Genomic DNA, 21,155 nt, shown 5'->3' with positions numbered 1-21,155 from the left:
AAACAATAAATTGGCTTCAGGCAGCAGCCGCAAAAATAAAAGGATCAGCCGCAGGCGTCGTTTTTTGAGGCACATTGACCGCAAATAATATTGCACAAATGTTGCCATAGCCACAACGCACACACACAGACATAAAACACAAACATATGCATTGGCATTTGCAAAATGTATTTTCTTAAATTAACATTAGCAGCATTTGCAAGCGCCATTAAGACGAAACCCATTCGCCATTCCACAATATGCGCCTTGTCGTTGCCTTTCGCTGCTTAATGGCCAACAACAAGCGTAAATATATTTTCAGTTTTTCTCTGTGTGGCTATATGTACTTGTGTTTGCTTTTGAGGCATTTAATTTGTGGCCGCAGCTCGGGGCAAGGAAATTTCCGGTTGGCCACTGTGTGTCAACAGCGGCTGCAACTTTTTCTGTTGCTTCTTTAAATTATGTAGCAACTTTTGCGGTGTATGCCTAGGCAAACTACAAAATAAATTGCGGACACCCTTTGGGTGCCTGAAAATTAGCAAGCTCCCAAAAATACGCACCATTAGGCGTTGTCCTTGCACCTGCTCATAACCCATTCTCAGGCAGAGACCTGGTTATAAAACAAATGTCAAATGCGCTGTAATGGGTGGACATTAACATTTAACCTTTAGGCACAAATTACCAAATTTTTTGTCGCCCCCAAGTGACACACACGCCCACACACACACAGACACGCAAACACATGCAGCAGTGGCAGAGACCAAAACTTGTTTTGCCACAAGGCATCGCAGCGTATTTGTTGCCAAAAAGTTCCGTTCGGAAGAACAGGCAGAACAGCAAACCTATAAAATGTCAGCCAGATGCGTAACATGTATACAAGTATGCGGCAGGACTTCGATGAGGTAACAGCTCTCCCCACCCCGCCGCTGCTCATCAAACAGATTATGATGGCGATGATGATGATGAAGATGATGATGATGATGCCACTGCTGATAAGAGTCCGACTGCAGAGTCATGACGTTGCTGGCGGCTGACTCCACTGCCTGCTGATAAATATATAGCACAATTTTTAACAGCAATCGCAAAATATATATGTATGTATATGTATTGCATATGTAGATTTATGACACACATTTATAACATCCGAAAAGTCGCTGCTGCCGGCAGCTGAAAGCCAAAATCCGTCTCCTGTGAAAAGAAAGCGAGCGGCACTTTCAAATGGAAATTGATTTTGAATATAGATGGTTTACAAAGTGTATGATTGAATCTCAAATTTTAATGACAGTTCAATATAATGAATAAGATTTCAATTTCGTTTTCAAATCTAATTTCTGCATTTCATACGTATTTCATTTTTTAGAAAAAATCAATATGCTGCTGATATACTTAAATGTTTTTATAATGGAGCCATTGTTAATTACAAAGCACGATTTATACTTGCCCTCAGTTGAACTTCAGCAAAATAATGTTGTCAATAAAATGTATACATTATCTTCCAATTGGAATTTAGTCCTCAATGTATCCATCCATCCATTCGTTGACACTAAAACTTAGATTTAAAATCAATTTTCGATTATCTAACTTTTATGGGTTAGTACAACTATTAAAATGGAGCAATAAAAATTGTACCATTAAGCTGTTAACTTTTCACTTTTATAGTGCATGTTATGATACGGTGCTCTATAAATTTTCGCTGCTTAGGGTTTATTTATTTTCCTGTTTATCAAATTCGATTTGCGATAACATTGAACAATGAGATTGACCGGATTAAACCCTGCCACTACGCCCCTGCCTGAAGGAACATTATCGTTGCAATCGGTACTTGTGACGAGCGCAACTTTTAAGTGCTGACTGCTGCTGCTACTGCGTGCAACATGTCCGATGTCCTTCTTGTTTCAGCTGCAATGCCTGCACGCATTTTATGACTATGGGGAAAATACTTGTGCGAATTTAGCAATCCCGCAAAACAACTGTACTGTTTGATTTTTTTTTCATGTAGCATTTGACATTTCAAAGTTTTCCATCAGCTATGGCTTTGGGCTTGTGGATGGGAAATGGATTTTTGAAGTCATATTTGGGCGCCTTTGGGCAGTGCGTAAATTGAGTCATTGGTACTTCTCTGTTAAGTTTTTATTGAGCATTTAAAGGATCTCGCGATTGGGTTTCGCCCGCTGTGCAATTGAGGACGTGGCTGCCACAATATATCCATGGCAATTTCCTTGATGTTGCCAGGCGTTGGTTGTCTCTATCTTGTTGTAAGCAGCTTATGTTTGCAATGCGAGTGGGGGAGTGAGAGGGAGTGGGTGATGTGAGAGAACCGCAACAATTTTAACATCCGGCTTCCGCTGCAATGTAATGGAAACCGAACTGAGAACGTGCCACGCTGTGCGGCAACGTCACAGTTGGCAAATGGCAACAAGACTCAAACCCAACTGCAAAAGTGTCGCAAACGGATATCCAAACAGAAATGAAAGTGACACACGGCCAACAGGGGAAAGCGGGGGAGACACAGCAGGATATCGACTGCTGTTACTCCAGCTTCTACTGCTCCAGCTGCTGCTGCTGTCGCGCAGAGTCGCGTTTAGAATTCAGGTGAAAAAATGTCAGGACATAAATTAAATCAGGTAAACGAAAACGTTGCCATAGGCACCACATCAGCCTTCATTAGTGTTAAACGACTACCAGAATGTGGTTACACAGCACCACCACCCCCCCACCCTCACCCCCACCATCACTCACACATTTATACTCTTACACACACATACATGCTACATAATTGCCGAACCGCCTTTCCGCATATCATTGTGGCTTTTGATTAATTGCCCGCTGTGGCAAATGTGGCAATTATTTTAATTTTTTTTTTTTTTTTTTTTTTTTTTTGCCGTTCGCGCACAATTTAAGATAAGCCCCGAAATGCTGCCGCATTAAACATTTATGCGCCATAACTCTGACACTGCTTCAAACCCACCCCAGCCCAAGCCTCGTGAATATCACGTATAAAATTCTATGCCTCTTAGATATGCTCATAGTTCGCACAAAATATATAATTTCCAGCCTAGAACTATATATCACTGTGTACAGTGTTGTCAGCTTCATTTTCATAAAATGACCATAAAGGCACTGATTATTGCATCTGTTGGCAGCAATTGTCCGCCCAGCTGATTTATGCAGGCGGACTAAAGGCCATGAAGTGAAACGGTGCTTAATGTCTGCCTCGTTTAATTCTGTCGCTGTAATTTGCAACTCAAACTTAAATCTCGCCAACTTTTCTTGGCTTCGCAATCAAATTGCCAAACCGACAACCACTGACAGCATCTCCTAAAGCACCTCAATCCTCCCAATCCTGCCCTTGCCTATTTCGCTTGCCTGCAGCTGCAACTGAAAATGCACCAAAAACTTCTTCAGTAGTGGTGCAAATTTAAAATACCCTTTAAATACGTCCTTTCAAGAGCTCTGATCCTAGTTCAATAAAAGCTGGAAACAGGACGAAGAGAGCCTTCTTTGACGGAAGAGATTTGGTCCATAGATCTAAAAATTCTCCGACGCAACCGTCAACTAAACTTGCTTCTAGCACTTTTTCCTACTTTCGCACAACTTTCAATGAATCCTAACTACCAAGCTTTTGTTGCTGGTGTGGTGCAGGGTATTCAAAAAAAGAAAGAAAGTTTGAAGCGTTTCGCTTTTATTTCGCAGGCTAACAAAACTTGGTGCTTTACGTGTCTGTCAATTGTATGACTGGTCGAGTCAGCAGATCAAATAGAAAGTTTTTCGTCAAGATTACGCAAATTAGTTTGCCAGCCAAGCAGCAAATGCATTCGTGGCCCTAATGACATTTACCCCACGGCTAAGTTTCAGAGCCGATTCCGGATTTATGCAAGTTGCATGCATTGAGTGTCAAATGACTTTGATTTCGTGATAGCTAGGAAAAGATAACATTCATATGAAATGGTTAGTTAAGTTTCACCTACACTTAGGTACGTACCACCAGATTGAGTTAATAGCAGACGCTCTGCAGCTTTGTTCTTTGATATGCAATGAAACCGCACCTTATACCTAAAAAAAATCATAAAATCAAATATGCATTGAATTACATTGTGTACCCGAGGACAATTATATTATCCCCTTTTTTTTGTCTCGCACAGAAACTTAACTCAATTTGCTGCCCATAAATTTGCTACCACAAGCGACCTTTCTTTCATTCACTTTCCCCAACCCCCCGCATCGCATCGCACCACACCACACCGCACCACACCGCACCACACCGCGCCGCACACATTTTAAAACCAATGCGGCCGCATTTTTCACTCGACATTTTGTTGCCGCTGCTGCTGTTGTTTCAATTTCACTTCGGCTCTTGCTTATGCGCAAAAGTGCGTGTAATTCAATTTTTCATGCGCCGCCAGGCGAGGGACTTCTCGAGGGGGGAGGCACTGCGCTTGGCTACCTCTGCAGCGGTGGTAGGGAATTGGGGAGGATGGTTAGCATTAAGACAAGGGACTGCAGAAAATATGCGTCAAAGGCATATTTGGCACGCAATTTCGATGGCATGTCCTTATTGATGAGCTATCCCTTTTTCAGATATCCGTTAACTGTTCACGGCCATCAATATTTGATGGCGGCCAAACCTTTTAAAACGAAAGTAAAACCTGGCCCCTCCTGTCTTTTTTATTTTTTCTTACTCAACTTAAAATTTGTTAAGCTCCTTTTTTTATTATTTATTATAGATGTGCATAATCATAATACACAAGAGGCAGACAAAAGACGCGGCACGTGCCCAAATTGCACGTGTAACTGTGGGTGTGAGTGAGTGTAACTGTGTGTGAGTGTGTGCGAGTGTGTCTCTTAGGCTTGGTCTTTCAAGTTCCAACGCTTCCGCCTCAGTCGATCATACTTCCTGGCAATTTTCAATCTCGTGAGCCGCGGCCCATTGACTTCCGAACGCCTTGGATCGCCGGCGAGTTGAAGTGATGGTTTTCTATAAGCCAATCTGGCTGGCTCCTTTTGAGCCGTCTGCGCCTTGCATACTTGGAAACTTTGGCTCAAGTGGTGCAACTGGAGCAGTGTCGCATCCATTCCGTTATCCAGAACGGTCAGATCGTTGGTCTCGCCGCTGGCATCCTGAACGTACAACTGGCTATACAGCGGTTCGCTCACATACTCATTCTCATCCACACGCTTCGAGAACTCCACAAAGTTGTGAAGCACAGCGCCATCGACAGCCAACTCGCTGCGATACTTCACGTTGAACTCATAACTGACTGGATCCCCATACGGCGAGCGTGCATAGTTAATGAGTTCCTGCACAAAGTGATTGGTCCTTGATCCTATATACGGTGACAATGCGATACGAAACTCCAAGCTCTTCATGTTTATTCCGAAGAGCAGATTTGGCAGGATTACATCACGGACATTCGCCAAATCCGTTCGCTTGTGGAATAGCAGCACGGAAAGATCCCGGTTTGCGAACTCCTGCACACGAATCATTTCATTCAAATCGCGGCTATCGAATGCGATTAATAAATACATCTTTAGATTTTCCAAGTATACACACATATCTCACCTGAAATCCACCGGTTTTAAATTGCGAAAACCACGTACCTCGCCTTTTGGCAGCGAGTACAATTTGTTGACATAAACATAAGCACGCCAATGGATCAAATAACGTGATTCCGGTTTTGGCATAAGGGCGTCCATATTTCAACTTTTTCAACTTCCAATCTCTTATTAAAAATATGACAATTTCCCCTTTTTCTAAGTGTCTCGATATTCAAACGAGCGTTGCATAAAGATTAGCATATGCCTGAAGTCGGTCTATATATATATATATGTATAATTGATAAATTACTCCGAATAAAGATCGTCTGCTTAGGTTTTGACTTATAGTTGCTCAGCTGAAACGTCCTAGACGAATAACTTGAATGACTTAATAATTGATATTTGACAGACGACAACATATCGATAACAATTGCAGAGTAGGCTATTCACATCAAAATAATTGCAAAATATTAAACGAAGATTTAAGCCGTCATCACTAAAAAAATGAAGAGTTTTCTTGATCTGGAATGATTTCTTCAGAAATACAATTCGATTAGAATGTTTGCCAGAGGCAGTAGGAAACCGATTTCTACTTACGTTCATATTTTCGGCAAAACTGGTGCATACACAGCAATAAGACAAATAAAACAAACTAGGAACTCGACCAATAATCGTACCAACTAAACGTATGTATAATTGAATGAAAAGTGTGTTTAAGTTGCTTAAATTGCTACATTTATTGCATTCTTGCAGTACTATTCAATAACCGACTACATCGCTAATGCGACCTTTGGATATGCTCAGCAATTAGCATTCGGATGTGAGTTTTGCTGAAACGGTGTCATATGCAGTTATAGTTCATAAACTAGCCTTGCATCGATTACGTTATACATTTATATATATTTGTATGTATTGTATATGAATATTATATGAATATATATATATATATATATATATATATGTATTTATATTATATGATAACTTAAGCAATTACAAACATTTACAATTCAATTCATACTTGGGGGAACAGCGCGCATGCGGGCTTATTACTTGGTGTTTCGCCATGGGTTTAATGAGTGTGATTTTTGGGTGGGAAATAATGCAAATTTTGGGATGAGTTTTTGGGTGATTCGTCTTAAATAATTAGATATTAGTTATATGTAGGTGTATGTGTATGTATGTACAACTTAAGAGGTGCAGGTTAACCTTAGGCCTGCAATACAATCAATTTTTTGATCTGCGGTACGTGATTTTAGTGTATAACATGCAAAGCTAAATTTGAATGGATTTCTCTTAATATAGTCAACAAGATCTGGTCACTCTATATTGAAGATAAAATTATGTCGTTCGATTAGTAAAAACAACGAATAAAAAAAATTTTAAAATAAAGCGGCAAGGCGTCTTAATAGGCATCCGTTGCATCCTGATCCGAGTCACTGTTTTCGGTCTCAGGAGCCACCGAATCTTCAGCATCGTCGGTGGCATTATTGTGCTCCTCCTCTTCCTCTGCCTCATCCTTGTCTTCGTCATCGTCGTCTTCATCGTCGCCGTCGACGTCGACGTTTTCACTTTGGTGCTCAATGGTCTCATTCTGCTCCATTTCCAGCTCTGCCGGCTGGATATCTTCATTGGCTGCAACAGACTCTCCACCTTGGGCGTCACTAACTGCATCCGTGACAACATCAAAAATGTTATTAGCATTATCCGATTCATCCAAATAAATACCCAGCTGCTCATCCTCATCCTGGGCATGCTGCGTGCTGGTGCTGGCGCTGGCGCTGGGCAACGCATTACGCAAATAGCTGAGCACATCATCAACGCCATAATTGTATAACTGATCGCTGGTTGCACCAGCCACACTGACCGTGGACAGCTCAATCAGCGAGTTGGCTATTTCATGCACCATGGACGACGGAGGCACATTGGCATCGGTATTCGTCAATGCTTCGCTCAGTGGCGAGCAACTGGACATGGTTGTGCAGTGGCTGGCCAGGGTGCTGAATCCACTACTGCTCTGACTGGACAGATTACTGTTGCTGTTGTTGCTGCTGCAGCTGAGCCGCCGCTTAGCAGCGCTGACTTCGGGATGCTCCTCCGCCTCCGCCAACGGCTCCTCCGTTGGCAATTCACGCTTGAGCGGCTTCCTATCCTCGTTACTGCTGGGCTCCGATTTGAGCTTGACACGCAATTTGCTCAGCATTACATTTTCAGTGCTGTCATTATCGCTGCTGCTGCTATTATTGCTGCTCTGCTCAATCTTGTTGTTATTGTCACTGGTCTTGTTGTTTTTGTTGTTGTTGGAGCCTGGTAAAGAAATAATATTAAGTAATCTTTTTTACTTAAGTTAAACTGGTACCCACACAGACCAGTTGTCTGCTTAGCATCGCTGCTGTCGCCCCCGCTGCTCTCGTCTGCGCTACTGCTGCTCTTACTGCCATTGCTGCCACTGCTACTCTCCTCAGGCTCCGATGTCTGCTTTTTTCGCCGCTTGCTTTTGAGCTGCACGGCCGCCTTGACGTTGGCGGGTCGCTTGCGCGTCTTGGGTTTGCGTGCCGCACGTCGCTTTCGTCGCATGGTCGCCACGTTGAAGTCATCGCTGCTGCTGCTGTCGTCGCTGCTAGTTATCCAGTTGGTGGCGCTGCTGCTGCTACTGCTGCTCGTCTCCGCCGGCAGGCAGCGATGTTGGACGCGTGTCACGTTGCGTTTGGAATGACGGGTGCGCGACTGGATTGCATCCTGGCGGCGCGTTTCCTCTAGCACCGTCTTCCAGTGCTTGCCCGAGGAAGAGCAGACGCCGGTGCTGGTACTGGGTCCCATAAACATATCACTAGCCAGTAAACCGACTGATGCTGCATCCTTTGTTGCCGCTTGCTCGATGTTGGTCGCATCAGCGACAGCCGCTTTCGGCGGAGTGCTGTTTGGTTTCTGCTCATCGACAAAGACGACATCCGAGTCACTGTTGGAGTCCAGGCTGACCAGTTCGGGTGTGCGCAAATGTGGCGGCTTTCGCTCCAGTACAAAGACGCACTCGTCCTCGTCGCTGCTATTGCTGCATTCGCTGCTCTGCAGCTCAATGTGAGCGCTAATCGGCAGACTCGCACCAGCCTGGCGGCGTCCCGTCTGATTGCTGCTATCATTGATGGCGGCCACTTCAGCATTGGCGGCAGCATCGCCGTCATCGATCTCGATCACCTCGTTGGCGGAGCGACGCATGCTCAGATTGATGGCCACCGTTTGCGAGCCCACATTTGAGGTTGTCGTGCGGCGTATGGAAATGCCTGGCAGCTCGCTGCCATCGGTGGCCATGGTGACGCTGAAGGAATGTGTTGAGCTCGGATTGGTCACAATCACGCTCGTCGACGGGCGTGGCAAGCGGCCCCAATCGCTCGATGACTCCCCGCTGCCAGTCAAATCTGCAACATTGCCACTGTTGCCACCGCTGCTGCTACTGCTGCCATTGCCATTACTATTGGCGTTGGCGTTGCCATTGGCATTTGCAGGGGCATCCGCTGGCTGTGGTGCGCTGCTATCACTATTTGACACCAGATCGAGTAGATCCACTTCCACCTCCTCGGCGAGACGGGCCGAGTACTGCACGACGCGATCGTAGCCAATCATATCATAGGGCGAACGGGCAAAGTTGAACAGCTCGTGGATGAAGTGATTGGTGCGCTCGCCCAGAAACGGTGCCAGTCGCCGCCGGAATGTCTGCGTCGGTATATTGATCATCGGCAGAATATCGTGCATCAGCTGCATCACCTCGCTCACATTCTGTGTCGAGTTGCGCAACAGGCACACAATATCCCGATTTATCCACGGTATCAGGCGATGCATTTGGGCGGGATTATCTCTGCAAAAGGAATTCAAAATAATTCAGTTACTACGTTTAAATTCGCATTACGCTTGGAATCTATTCTAGCATTTAAATTAAATTGGATATCATTAGTCTTCGGTAAAAACATATAAGCATCAAAACTCCTCAAATATGAATTCCTTTTTTTTTGTGAATTTTAGAAAAAACAAGAGAGAACGTTGCAGTCGGGCGTAACTGACTGCGAAATACTTTAATATCATAAGTTATTCCAGCGGAGAACAAGTAATAAAGAAGTACTGTCCAAGTTTGCCTTTCAAATTGTGATAAACATAAGCTAGTAACGTTCCATTGTAGCTTGGTAACCGTAGCTCTCAAGTTAAGAGAGATATGGAAATTTGGGGGGCGGGAGTTGTCGTGGCCAAAAAAAATTATTAGAGAAAGTTCCGAGTAATCACTCTTCCAGTTTGGTATCTGTAGCTATTAAACTGCGGGAGCTATAGGCTTCTGCGAATTTTGGAGGTGGGTGTGGACGTGGCCAAAAAGTTTGGAGCTCTATCTACCTTACAAGTTCGGTAATTGTAGCTCTTAAATTATGGTAGAAATATGCTTTTATCGTTATTGGGACGTTGGCGGGCGTAGTCCAATTATTTTTCCCAGATTTTTTATCGATCTTTTGGGGCAGCTAACCAGTAACATACCTTTTTTAGGGGCTCTAGCTTACAAATTGTCGAAGAAATGCGCATTTCAGTTTCTATGGCCGAAGTTCCTGGGGGCAACGGGTGTGGACGGGTTCTGAAAATATGCCGATCCTTGGAGGTTACCAGCAAGTTACCTTTCAAGTTGGTCACTCTATGTTTAAAATTGTCGGATATGCGGGTTTATCGATTTACACTTTCCGAAATATCAGCATTGGTAATTATGGGCGCAGATGTGGGCGTGGCCATAAAAATTAGATACCGCTTCTTAAAGGCGGCTACCAGTAACATACCTGCCTAGTTTGACGGCTCTAACTCAAAAACTGCGAAAGATATACCCATTTAAAATATTTATTTGCGAGGGGCGTGGGGGCGGCGGAGGTGGGCATATACCGATCTTTGAAGGACATCGCCAACAATCTACCAACATTTTTTGACTGTAGCGTTAAAATTGTGGGAAATATGTGGCTTTATCGATTTGTGAATATCGATTTTATCGATTTGCTAGCCCCTAGCGGACGTATCATTCTAATTTTTACACTTTGTGTTACGCGGGCACAGATCAGTATTTGTTCATACAGACGGACAGGCAGCATGACGGACATTACACAAATCCAACATACTATGATACCTTCGGTATCAAAGTATATAAATACAAGTGTAAATCAAAAATGTATATTTGAAAGCTTAATTTTTTTTTACCCTTGTTTGTATTGTATGTAACGCCTTGAAGAAGACATTCCAATATCCATATATATATTCCTGATCATTATCATTAGCCGAGTCAATATAGCCATGTTTGTCTGTCCGTCCGACTGTGCAAACTAAGCCGATATTTTTAAAGCTATCTTGATAAAACTTGGTATATCGCCTTTATTTAATTTCGCTCACTCATGAAGTCGGAGGCGATTGGATCAGCTTACTATATTATATATCTACCATATGAACAATCGGTAAAGAATTAAATTTAATTAAGATATCATATCTAATGTTACAAAATATGCATGTTCTTAAGTTCCTCATACTTGGTAAACATATAATCATCAGAATCGGATCACATAGCTGCCATAGGAACAAAACGGTTAAGAGATGGGTTGTGGAATCGAGATAGACAATGGCATAAATGTCAACCCTCCTCCGATAAAATTTAACTACGCAAATGTGCAATATTTAATTAACAGCCAGAAACAGGTATCTTAAGAAAAATATTGACTTGAAGCGACCAATTGAAATTGAAATGAATTTAATTTGAACTCAGCAGCTCAACTCCGGTCTATAATGGTATGTAATTTTTGATGTGCCTAAAAAAAAGCGTTCGTTTCACATTTTTATTCTATAATATTAAATTTGAAATAATTTCTTTAAGTAATTTGTATTTTCTAATATATATGGATATATGTATCTGGGATCTTCCCCCACTCACCTGTAGAAGCGGGCGCTCCACTCTCGATAGTGTCCGGTGAGGCTGTCACTGACGGGCAGCGCGTACAACTTGCGATCGTAGACGTAGCGACGCCAGAGCTGGCTGAGTGAACCAGGGCCGGTGCCGGTGCGACCGCTGTCCTGGTCGTGGCGATATAGGTTAAGGAGCTCCATGCGATACGGCTCAAAGCGATTGAACGGGCCGTGCATGCGATGCGGCAGTGCATTGACATTGACACCATCCTGCGACTCATCGGTGGCAGCTGCATCCAAGTCATTGGTCAGAATCGCCTGGTTCTGCAGCATAAAGCGCTGGCGGCGAATGTTCACAATGTGAAAACTTAGCGCCGAGTGCTCCGGCGTGCTGCTCGGCACCGGATACCGATCATAATCCTGCAGGGTGCGCACATTGTGGATGATCGTCTTGAACGGCTGCTTGCACAGCGGGCATTCCGGTTTGATCTGTTTGAGGGAATCATACATTAGCAGGTGTTACTTCAACTGGATACTTGTATACACTGGATACACTCACTTTGCTCCATTCGCAGAGGCATTTGAAGCAGAATTGATGCATACACGAGTCCGTGAAGCATTTGCGTCTGCAGCGCGACAAGCAAATGGCACAGTTCGGCGGCGGTGAGGAGCGTGCAGCGGGCGTTGTGCTTTGTCCAGCGCCGTTACCACCGCCGCCGACGGAAGAGGAGTCATTCTCCTGTGACTGCTGCTGCTGGTGTTGCTGATGCTGGTCCAGCTGTGCCTGTTGTGGTATTGTGCTGACCTCGTCGCTTTCGCTGCCGCTCTCTGTGAGATCGGCAAACTGTATGGCAGCTGGTGGCAAGGGGCCACCTCCACCCCCACCAACGCCTCCGCCCACTGCTGTGGGCTCAACAATAACAGAGGCTGCCACATCCTCCAGAAAGGGAGGCACCTCGGCATACAACAACGAATCGGCCATATTTGTGTGGAGAAGTCAAAAGTTCTCCTCGAAATGGAACTAACTCGGATTCGGATTTGGAATCGGACTCGGAATTGGACACTCGGAAGGAAGTTTGGGTTTCGGTTCGCTCTCGCTCTCGCTCTCACTCTCACTCACTCTCTGTCCCTCTCTTGCTCTCTCTCAGTTATCATCTGGTTTTGCTCGCAGCAATATTAGCAAGAATTGGACATGCGTCTTTTTTTCCATGGCATTTAATATGTCAATGTGCACATTTCTCGCTTGCTGCTGTAGCGCATTCGCTGGCCACTTCTATGGCCAGCGATTTGTCACTAACGGTATGCTTCTATTTCACAATAATGTAATTATTTATACGCTCGAAGTTGACGGAAAATAAATTTTGCTGTATTCGCTTTATAATGGTTTAGTCTGTTGATGGGTAGCACTGGCGTAGTGTGCTTGGGCAGCACTCTCAACTATCGATCAAAACGAACAAAACTTTAACGTGATTGCTGCGATGGTTATCGGTACCAGCCGGCACCAGATAACTTATAATTTTACATAATACGCAAGAACAAGCTAAGCCATATTTTTTATTTTAGCAAAAGTGAGTTGTTAAAAACGCCAGAGCACAAGTAAATAATATTTTTGTTTGCTTTACAATGAGAGCAGCGTACTGGCCACGACGTAAACCAAGCTGAACCAACATAACGCAAAATGAGCCAATTTATCGATAGGTCGCGACGAGCAGACATGTCCACCGTTTAAAAGAAATGCACTAAAAAACGCATAGCGCGTAAAAATTGTTTGCATTTAGTGGCGTCGATTTTAATTTTACGTATTTTGAGTGCAATTTTTGCCGACAAAAACCAAATTTTGGACAACAGCTTGTGCAATTGGAAGCCAGAGAGAGATGGACAGACGCAAAAAGCGCACCTCCTCCGAGCAGTACCAAATGTACATTGAGTTAATGGAGAGCGACCCAATTTTTGCCAGTGGACGCGTGCCGCGCGATTACGATCTGAATTACTTGACTCGCAAGTGGAAGGAGCTCTCAGACAGGCTCAACAAATGCGGCTCGGGCCCCACGCTAACCGCCGAGGAGTGGCGCAAGGTGAGTTTTCTACAAGTCCCAACTTTAGATGTTGTTTTGTGAGGGTTAGAGCCGGGGGAAGGGGTCTTCAATTATTGGCGGCAAATGACACGCAGAATAAATATTTTTGTTGTTGTTGCAGCGATTAAACGATTGGAAGAACACGACACGTTGCAAGTACAGACGCAGCCTGACGCACAACGAGAAGGACATTTCGATGTCGTCGCTGGAGACGCGCGCCCTCAATTTGTTTGGCAAGGTGCCGCTGACCGGGGAGCCACTGATGAACCTCAAATCGGAGAAAGACGATCAGGAGGATGAAATGGAGGATTTGGGTCAGCGCACGTCGGCATCGTTCCAAAAGGAACTTCAAGCGGCCGTCGATGAGGCCATCAATGATGAGGTCGACGACGATGAGATGGTGGAGGAGCATGTCGATCAGGAGGATCTCACCGATGAGAATATGCACGAACCCGTTGGCGGCATCGATGGGCCCAGCGTGGGCGCCACAACGGCAGTGAATACTGGTGGCGGCGGTTATCGGACCATTGTCGTTGACAATTCTACGTATGTGGAGGAGGAACAGGATCCCCCAGAGCCACCAGTGGAGCCTGTGAAGTACGTCTGCACGCAGAGCAGCTCCAGCGGCACCAAGCTTATCAACGGCGAGCTACCTGTCAAGCGATTACGACGAGATCAAGTTATCTATGAGGGTGAGTTCTCAACTGACCAACTCTCTAAATTATTATGCTCATCTGTGTGCCTTGCCAATTTGCAGTTAAGAATGCGCCGCGCTCTTATACGACCATCCAGGCGAGCGGTTCGCTGCCGACGCTGCACAACACAAAGATGCACCATGAGGCGCAGAGCACGTCGCTGAGCGCCGCATTGAGTGGCCTGGATGCGCAGGAGATAGCGCATCAGCTAAAGCGTTTGGCGGACATCAACTACGAGTCGCTGCAATTTGAGATCGCGCGCTTCAAATTCAATAATCCGGGCTTTCATTACGAAGCGCCACCCTTATAGTCAGCGCCCCCGAGCAGCAGCCGCACCCAACAACAACAGCAACAGCAGCAACCACTGCAACAACAACAGCAACAGACGAGACAGCTGCAACGGGAGACGAAGGAGCAGGAGCAGGACAAGGAGAAGGAGCGGGCAGTTGAGCCGAAGAAGAAGTAATAGTTTTAGATTTTATTGACAAACAACACACAAACAAAGCAAACAGTTTGAATTTGTACATTTCGAGTGCTGCAGTTTATCAATCGATGACCAGCCGCCATTCTACATGTTAAAAAACAAAACAAAAAAAATCGAACGCAAAGTTTCCCACATACTAAAAAGTAGCCAGTTTAGTTTAAAATGTACGTAGTTCTTATTAATGCAAATCATTTCTCTATAAACAGTTTCAATTACGAGTACCGTAAACAAAACACACACCGCAGGCATATATATATATATATATGTATTGTAATGCTTAAGGGTATTTTGTCGACACATCGAATCCTCGCTTGATGATGTTGACGGTGATCTTCAGATCGATCACTCAAATCAGCATCTCCATCATCATCATCATCATCTTGCGAGTTATTTCGATTTATCGCATTGCTACCTTTACTCTCCATGTCGCATCGGACACATAATTTTAAACAAACTATATGTAAAATGTAAAGAATAAAGTTTACCAATGATAAATACGCAACAGTCTCTTTCAATTCTTATTTATGACTTTCTGACCATACCTCAAACACCAAAAAAAAAACCATTAATCATCGATGGCGACAGCGTTGGCGTTGTAAAACAAAAATGTGCATTTTATTTTGGCTGACCGCGAACTAGACACCCTTGCGGGAGAGGCGGGATTGGTGGAGATGTGTTTGCCCCCTGGCGTCCTTACCTAGGTCTGCCACATGCGATGCGAAAATTATTTTAACTGTTATGCGATGTGATGCAACAAGTGCTGATGACGCAGCCGATAGTTGGGATGTTGCTGCAAAACAATAACGCAAACGAGACAATAACGAAAACGAGCCCGGCACACCGTCTCTAAAGAAAATGACTTTGACTTGGCTCGGCGACTGCGCCAATAGATCATTTGGACGCCGTGCGCTGCGAATCATAAATTACAATTGCGGCCAGTGCCAGTGCCAGTGCCAGTGCCAGTGCCGGTGCCAGTGCCAGTGCCAGAGACTGGAGAGGTCTCGAAAGTCTTGTCGTCAACGCATCGGTTGCCGATCCGTTAGTTGACCATTATTATGTATGGATGCCATTTTTGGGTTCGACTACAACGATAACTGCGCAACACGTCGTATGCTTAATCTTTGTTCGGTTCGGTTCGGTTTGGTTCTGTTTCAGTTTTGTTTTCAGTTTGTGGCCCACTGCGCGCATTGTGAGTGCCGCCTGCGCTTTTGATGAAAGGCCTGCAAGCCAAAGCTGATTAACGGGCACACACACACCCACAGACACACACAAACTCCGATAGATGATTGTTGATGGCATACTATACTAGTCCGGGTCTGAGCCAGATGTCTTCTTCTCACATGGCTACCCGTCTGAGCATGCCAAGTCCATTAAATAGTTCGTGTTGCACTCGTTCTGCCATTGACTGCGACGGGGATTGGTGTTGGGACTGGGACTGGGACTGGCCTGTTGCATGGATCAGGGCACACACATGAGAGCGTGTAAAATTTGACCCTTAGGCGGACGTTTTAAAAGCTGAAAAAAAGAACACTAAAAAATCTGCGCTGGCCACAAAATATATTCTACAATATGTGAAATAAGCAATCGTTGCGCTACGTAAAGTTGGCTGTGGTACATGGGTGCCAGCATTTATATATTTTATTTAATTAAGTTTTCCAACTCTAGAAATGCGAATACCTTTAAATTTGCCTGCTACTCATTAGTGCACGAATTTTTGTTTGTAAAAAAACTTTAAATGAAGATATTAAAGTCGTATTCCTTAGTATATATTAATTGTTAAAATGAATGCTTAATTTACAAAAATCGGGAGTGCTTCTAAAAAATATCAGTGCATATTTGCATGAGTTCATTACAATATATGCCAAGTGGATCTATCTGCCAGATCTATAGATGCGGCATAGATACATTCGGCTTATAGTCTTATCGCTTATGATCGTCAAGTGCTTGTAGAGTATTTATTGTGTTTGGGTCAGTTTGCAATCAGTATAGCAATGGCATCATGTATTATAGTTGTCAGCAGGAAGCATCGCTGGCGGCCCAATTGAAATCTCCATATGCATATGTATGTGGGTGTATGTGTATAAGATATATGCTTAAATTAATGTTTTATTAAACGCGCTGAGACTCTGGCGATTCATCTTCATTCCTTGCCATTGCCATTGGCTATTGGCTGCTCAGACCAACAGAGACAGAGACAGAGCAGAGAGATGTAGGCACATGTGCTGGGAATAGCTGGATGGAATCTCAGCTTTAGCCACTCTCAGTTACAGGCCAAGCTAAGCATGTTAAGGTCCCTTGCCACGGCCAGCAGTGTTATCTTGTTGTTGTTGTTGCTGCTGAAGTTGTTGTCGCTGTTGTTGCTGTGCTGTTCCGTTCTGGGCGCAAGAGTGCAAAGCGTTTTTATGCTAGCGATTATTACGCTTGATCCTAAAGCACCAAAGGGTCAATTGATGTTTGTGATGTTGTTGAATTTTGCTGTTTGCCGACAACAACAACAACAACAACAACAGCAACCACCACAAATAGGCAACAATATTTGCTGGTGTTGTTGCCCACAATTTGCTTTGGAATTTTAAGCAGCGCGACGGTCGCATCGCCATTACCATTTTACATTTTTACAATTTTACCAGATTCGACGTCGACGTCATCGTCATCGTCATCAGCCTAGTAGACGAATATCATTTTGTACATTTTCCTTTGCCATGTTTTCTATGTATTCACTTGGCCAAAATTGCATTTCTTTTTGGCCGCTGGCAGCGATAAAGCTTCAGCACTCAACGATTTTTGTGCGGGGGTTTTCGGTTTCTGTTTGCCGTTTTTGGTCTTTCGGTTTTCTACTCGTTTTTTCTTTTCATGTCTTGTGTTTTTAGACAGTTGATATATCACTGCTGATATTCTTTCAACTACATGGCTTATCAGCGGTTGTTTCTTTCTTCGCTATTTTTGTTGCTTGGGGGTGCTCTTGGACAGAAAATTGCTGTCAAAAATGTGCAAGTTGTTCTCATGCTAGTTTAATATAGAAATTATTTAAAGTTTTTTTTTTTTTTGGCCGATTGTTGCTGGGAAAATGGCAAAGTCGTGAACGCTTTATGCCCGGCTGCGTCAAGCATTTCATCTAGCAACTCTTACGACCATTTAATGACCTACATTCATGGCGTGCAAATTAAAAATAAAAAAAAAACAAATTCTGTAGTTTACTTTCGACTCTCTAATCTCTCAACGTTGATTTCAAAGTTTAGCCTCTGCTCGATTACATAATTTTATAATTCTATAATGCTGGTCGATTATTTGTTCTCTTTAACATTTGATGATATGATATGGGAGCATTTGTTGGCGGCTCCTATATAATTATATTAGCATGATCTATGTCATTAAGCAAGTGTACATGTATGTGTATGTTGTACATGGATAGCGCAATTAGTGCAAAGCCATCGGCAACAGCGGCGGCAGTAAAAACAACTATCGACTGATGCGGTTAACAATATGGCTGGCGGGCGTTTATGGCCATCAGAGAGCGGAGGCAAACGACAGGCCATTATTGACGCCATTGGACACTGGACACTGGACACGGCTTCAGTTGCCGCTGCTGCCGTTGCTGCTGCTGCTGCTGTTGCTGCCGCCGCCATCATCAGTGGACATTGTTGCCGACATCGCATGCAAATTGTGCGGTGCGCTAAACATGCAAAAATCGCCCAACAGACAGCTTAAAAGTACAAAAATATTGAGCGCTGAAATGGTTCTTGCTATTTGCCAGTCACTTCATTCGACAGGGCGCCGGCTATATTCCTCTATCTCCCCTCTTGCCCAATACTCCAGACCCGCTGGCAGGCAGTCATAAACACGCACTAATTGCAGCCATGATTTGTTACACACTGCATTAATGGCGTTCGCAGGACCGCAGCAACATCAGCATCAGCAGCAGCCATTCAAACAGCAACTAAAATCAAAGCCTAATTGCCTATAAATGGCAGTTTTGTACCAGCAACAATGACAAGGACAACAGTAACGACAGCAACAACAAACAACGCTGCACAAAATGTGACGACATTTAGCATAGCGCAAACATGAAGAACCGTAACAGGAACAGCAACAGCCAGCAACATGTTGGCGACATGGCCACAACAACAACAACATAAGAAACAACAACAGCATATAAGCCTGTAACGATTTACCAAGCGTTATGCCTTTTGATTTATAAACAAAATTTAACAACAATGCATTAAAGTCGCTGCTGCAGTTGATGTTCTGCTGCTGCTATTGCCGCTGCTGGCAATGCAATTAGGCGCTTGATGGATGTCTGGCAGGTACAGTGGGGTGGTCCTCTATGTCGCCAGCATGTCCGACGCATAATCGAACGATCGTTCGATATACAAATCATTTGCTTGATCTCTCACTTGCAGCAACAGCAAAAGTACCATCAGCAGCAGCACCAACAGCATAGATGTTGCTCGCGTGGTCAGCGCCAATTACTTAGAGCATATCAATTATATGACTGCAACAGCGTGTTGCAAAAAAAGGCATCAAATGATACGCAGTACGATGATTCGTAGTCCAAGGAGTTGCTGCTGCTGTTGTTGCTGCTGCTGCTGCTGCTGCTGCTGTAATTGAACTGCGCGTATTGCAAATTATTATTTTGCGCATTTGCAATGCAATTGCAACTGCCTACTGGAAATGTGGCAAGCCATGCCCCCAGTGCGTGCAGGGCCATACCGATCAACTTTAGTCAACTGCCCTCCTTCCTTTCCCTTTCCCCTCTCCTGGCCCTACGTCTGTTCGTATGTTTTCATTACATTTGCCCATTATGCGTGTACGTGACGCACAATTTGAAATTGGCAGCTTATAAGCCGGATACCGGCGACCAATGTGCACAATTGCAACATCGCAGAACCTGACCCCCCCCCCCCCCCCCCACACCCTATCATCCAACTCCAGCTTGTTCTTAGCCCAGCTTTTTGGCCGTGTGGCTTGCGGCAATGTGCTGACCAATCGAGCATACCAGTCGCCGCTCAGAATCCCAGCCAACCTGGCCCAGATCGAACCAAAACCCAACACAACAGGCTCTACACAAATCCAGGCAAGCGAGCATACGAACTAAAGAGCGAACGTCTGTTTGTGGCTTTTGTTTGTTGTTCAAGTTAACAATTTTAATGCACTGCCACTTGACTGTTGACAGTGCAACACACCGAGTATGTGTGTGTGTGTGCCTTTGTGTCCGCATGTCAGTCAGTCTATATGTGTGTTTGTGTATCTGGACTATTGATTTTATGCAGCGTGGTCCACAGCTGTCGTCAACGCATCTGCCTTTAACTCATTTCGTACATGCATTGAATGATTTTTCAACAGTTAAATCATTCGTTAAAACTCTGAAACAAACAACAACAGAAAAAATACATTTAAAAATGAAACAAGTGGGAGAAGCTGTATACGGCACGCCGAAGATTAAATACTCTTTTAATTATAAATTTAAAAAAAAAAACTGAGAAGTTATTCATATCGGATATATCCATCACTAATGATATTGTAATTCGGTGTCGATTGACAAATCTTTGTGATGATAAGCCAAGAATAAGTTCATACAAGACCCTATCTTTAGACCCATGGCCTTATAAAAAAGCATCCGATCCAACTACTAATTATTGTTCAAAATATCTTGTTTAAGAAAGGTGTGACTAGTTCGCTTAGAATGATTGTAACTAAATAAATTCACTTATGTGCTGGGAGTTGTCGGAGTTAAGGCGTTACACATTTCATGACACAATCAAACTGCCCTCTGCAGTAATATAAAAATGCTGATTCACTAAGCTCTTTAAAGCAAAAAAAAGGAACTGAATATCGTATTTCTTGCAATATTTATATTAAGAGACAAGGTTAAGCAAGCAAATATCTGGAAAATTTGCATTGGGTATTTACTGGTGCATATTGATAATAAGAAGAATTCTGGCAACGCAATCAGAATTATTAATTAAGATGACTAAGAATGCTCTTAAAGAGAATAGTTCGGAGACTGGGAACTATCCAATGCCCAGGTCTGAAAAATATTTAAAAATATAGACTAAGAGCGAAAAAACATTTAAAAATAAGAAATAGACAGACAGAGAGACAAAGATAGAGAGAGCGAGAGATTTTACCAAGAATCTCTCCGCTTCTACATTAAAGATTTCTTGAGCTGATGAGAATCATATGGAAAGATGACCAGCACTTCAACCGGTTTTCCTATTGTGTGTTCAAAATATTTTCACAAGTTTATTACAGCTGTTTTCAACCCATTTCATGTGTGCAGGAAGTCAAATGGTTCTTGGCGTTGTGTGTATGTAATTTTCGGTTATAACTTTAGATGGACTCATCAGCTAACAAATTTATCGTCTTGCTGTGTCACTGGCCTTAACTAAAAAATCAAGTTTCAATCATATGTAAATTAACAAACTAACTATTAGCTTATGCCTCTAAAAAGAAAACTCAAAATTGGTTTCAGTACAATCCTTA

General features: G+C 43.7%; 3 protein-coding genes across 3 annotated transcripts; 1 reads left to right on the top strand and 2 right to left on the bottom strand.

The window, feature by feature from the left end:
• Nucleotides 1-4,663: 4,663 nt before the first annotated feature.
• LOC6559389 (E3 ubiquitin-protein ligase Topors) lies at nucleotides 4,664-5,841 on the bottom strand. The gene is made up of 2 exons (XM_001987813.2): nucleotides 5,540-5,841; nucleotides 4,664-5,479 (listed from the first exon to the last, which is right to left on the bottom strand). Exons 1-2 carry the CDS (start codon nucleotides 5,671-5,673, stop codon nucleotides 4,822-4,824), a joined length of 792 nt encoding a protein of 263 aa, XP_001987849.1. The 5' UTR covers nucleotides 5,674-5,841; the 3' UTR covers nucleotides 4,664-4,821.
• A 637-nt stretch (nucleotides 5,842-6,478) lies between these two features.
• On the bottom strand, nucleotides 6,479-12,793 carry LOC6559982 (E3 ubiquitin-protein ligase Topors). The gene is made up of 4 exons (XM_032734635.2): nucleotides 11,978-12,793; nucleotides 11,447-11,907; nucleotides 7,875-9,364; nucleotides 6,479-7,818 (listed from the first exon to the last, which is right to left on the bottom strand). The coding sequence occupies exons 1-4, from the start codon at nucleotides 12,398-12,400 to the stop codon at nucleotides 6,917-6,919; spliced, it is 3,276 nt and encodes a 1,091-aa protein (XP_032590526.1). The 5' UTR covers nucleotides 12,401-12,793; the 3' UTR covers nucleotides 6,479-6,916.
• Nucleotides 12,794-13,173: 380 nt separating this feature from the next.
• Nucleotides 13,174-15,174, top strand: LOC6559981. The gene is made up of 3 exons (XM_001987811.2): nucleotides 13,174-13,493; nucleotides 13,615-14,185; nucleotides 14,251-15,174. The coding sequence occupies exons 1-3, from the start codon at nucleotides 13,293-13,295 to the stop codon at nucleotides 14,496-14,498; spliced, it is 1,020 nt and encodes a 339-aa protein (XP_001987847.1). The 5' UTR covers nucleotides 13,174-13,292; the 3' UTR covers nucleotides 14,499-15,174.
• Nucleotides 15,175-21,155: the final 5,981 nt, after the last annotated feature.

This window comes from Drosophila grimshawi, unplaced genomic scaffold (genome assembly GCF_018153295.1).
Source record: "Drosophila grimshawi isolate 15287-2541.00 unplaced genomic scaffold, ASM1815329v1 contig_184, whole genome shotgun sequence".
In the NCBI taxonomy this organism is placed as follows: Eukaryota; Metazoa; Arthropoda; class Insecta; order Diptera; family Drosophilidae; genus Drosophila; species Drosophila grimshawi.
This window is presented reverse-complemented; position numbering and strand designations above follow the sequence as displayed.

Coding starts and splice junctions, on each gene's coding strand:
- LOC6559389 (XM_001987813.2), bottom strand. CDS start 5,673: ATGGACGCCCTTATGCCAAAACCGGAATCACGTTATTTGATCCATTGG. Junction 5,480..5,539: donor TTAAAACCGGTGGATTTCAG/GTGAGATATGTG, acceptor CGCATTCGATAG/CCGCGATTTGAATGAAATGA.
- LOC6559982 (XM_032734635.2), bottom strand. CDS start 12,400: ATGGCCGATTCGTTGTTGTATGCCGAGGTGCCTCCCTTTCTGGAGGAT. Junction 11,908..11,977: donor GCCTCTGCGAATGGAGCAAA/GTGAGTGTATCC, acceptor TCCCTCAAACAG/ATCAAACCGGAATGCCCGCT. Junction 7,819..7,874: donor TAAGCAGACAACTGGTCTGT/GTGGGTACCAGT, acceptor TTTCTTTACCAG/GCTCCAACAACAACAAAAAC.
- LOC6559981 (XM_001987811.2), top strand. CDS start 13,293: ATGGACAGACGCAAAAAGCGCACCTCCTCCGAGCAGTACCAAATGTAC. Junction 13,494..13,614: donor CCGCCGAGGAGTGGCGCAAG/GTGAGTTTTCTA, acceptor TTGTTGTTGCAG/CGATTAAACGATTGGAAGAA. Junction 14,186..14,250: donor AGATCAAGTTATCTATGAGG/GTGAGTTCTCAA, acceptor GCCAATTTGCAG/TTAAGAATGCGCCGCGCTCT.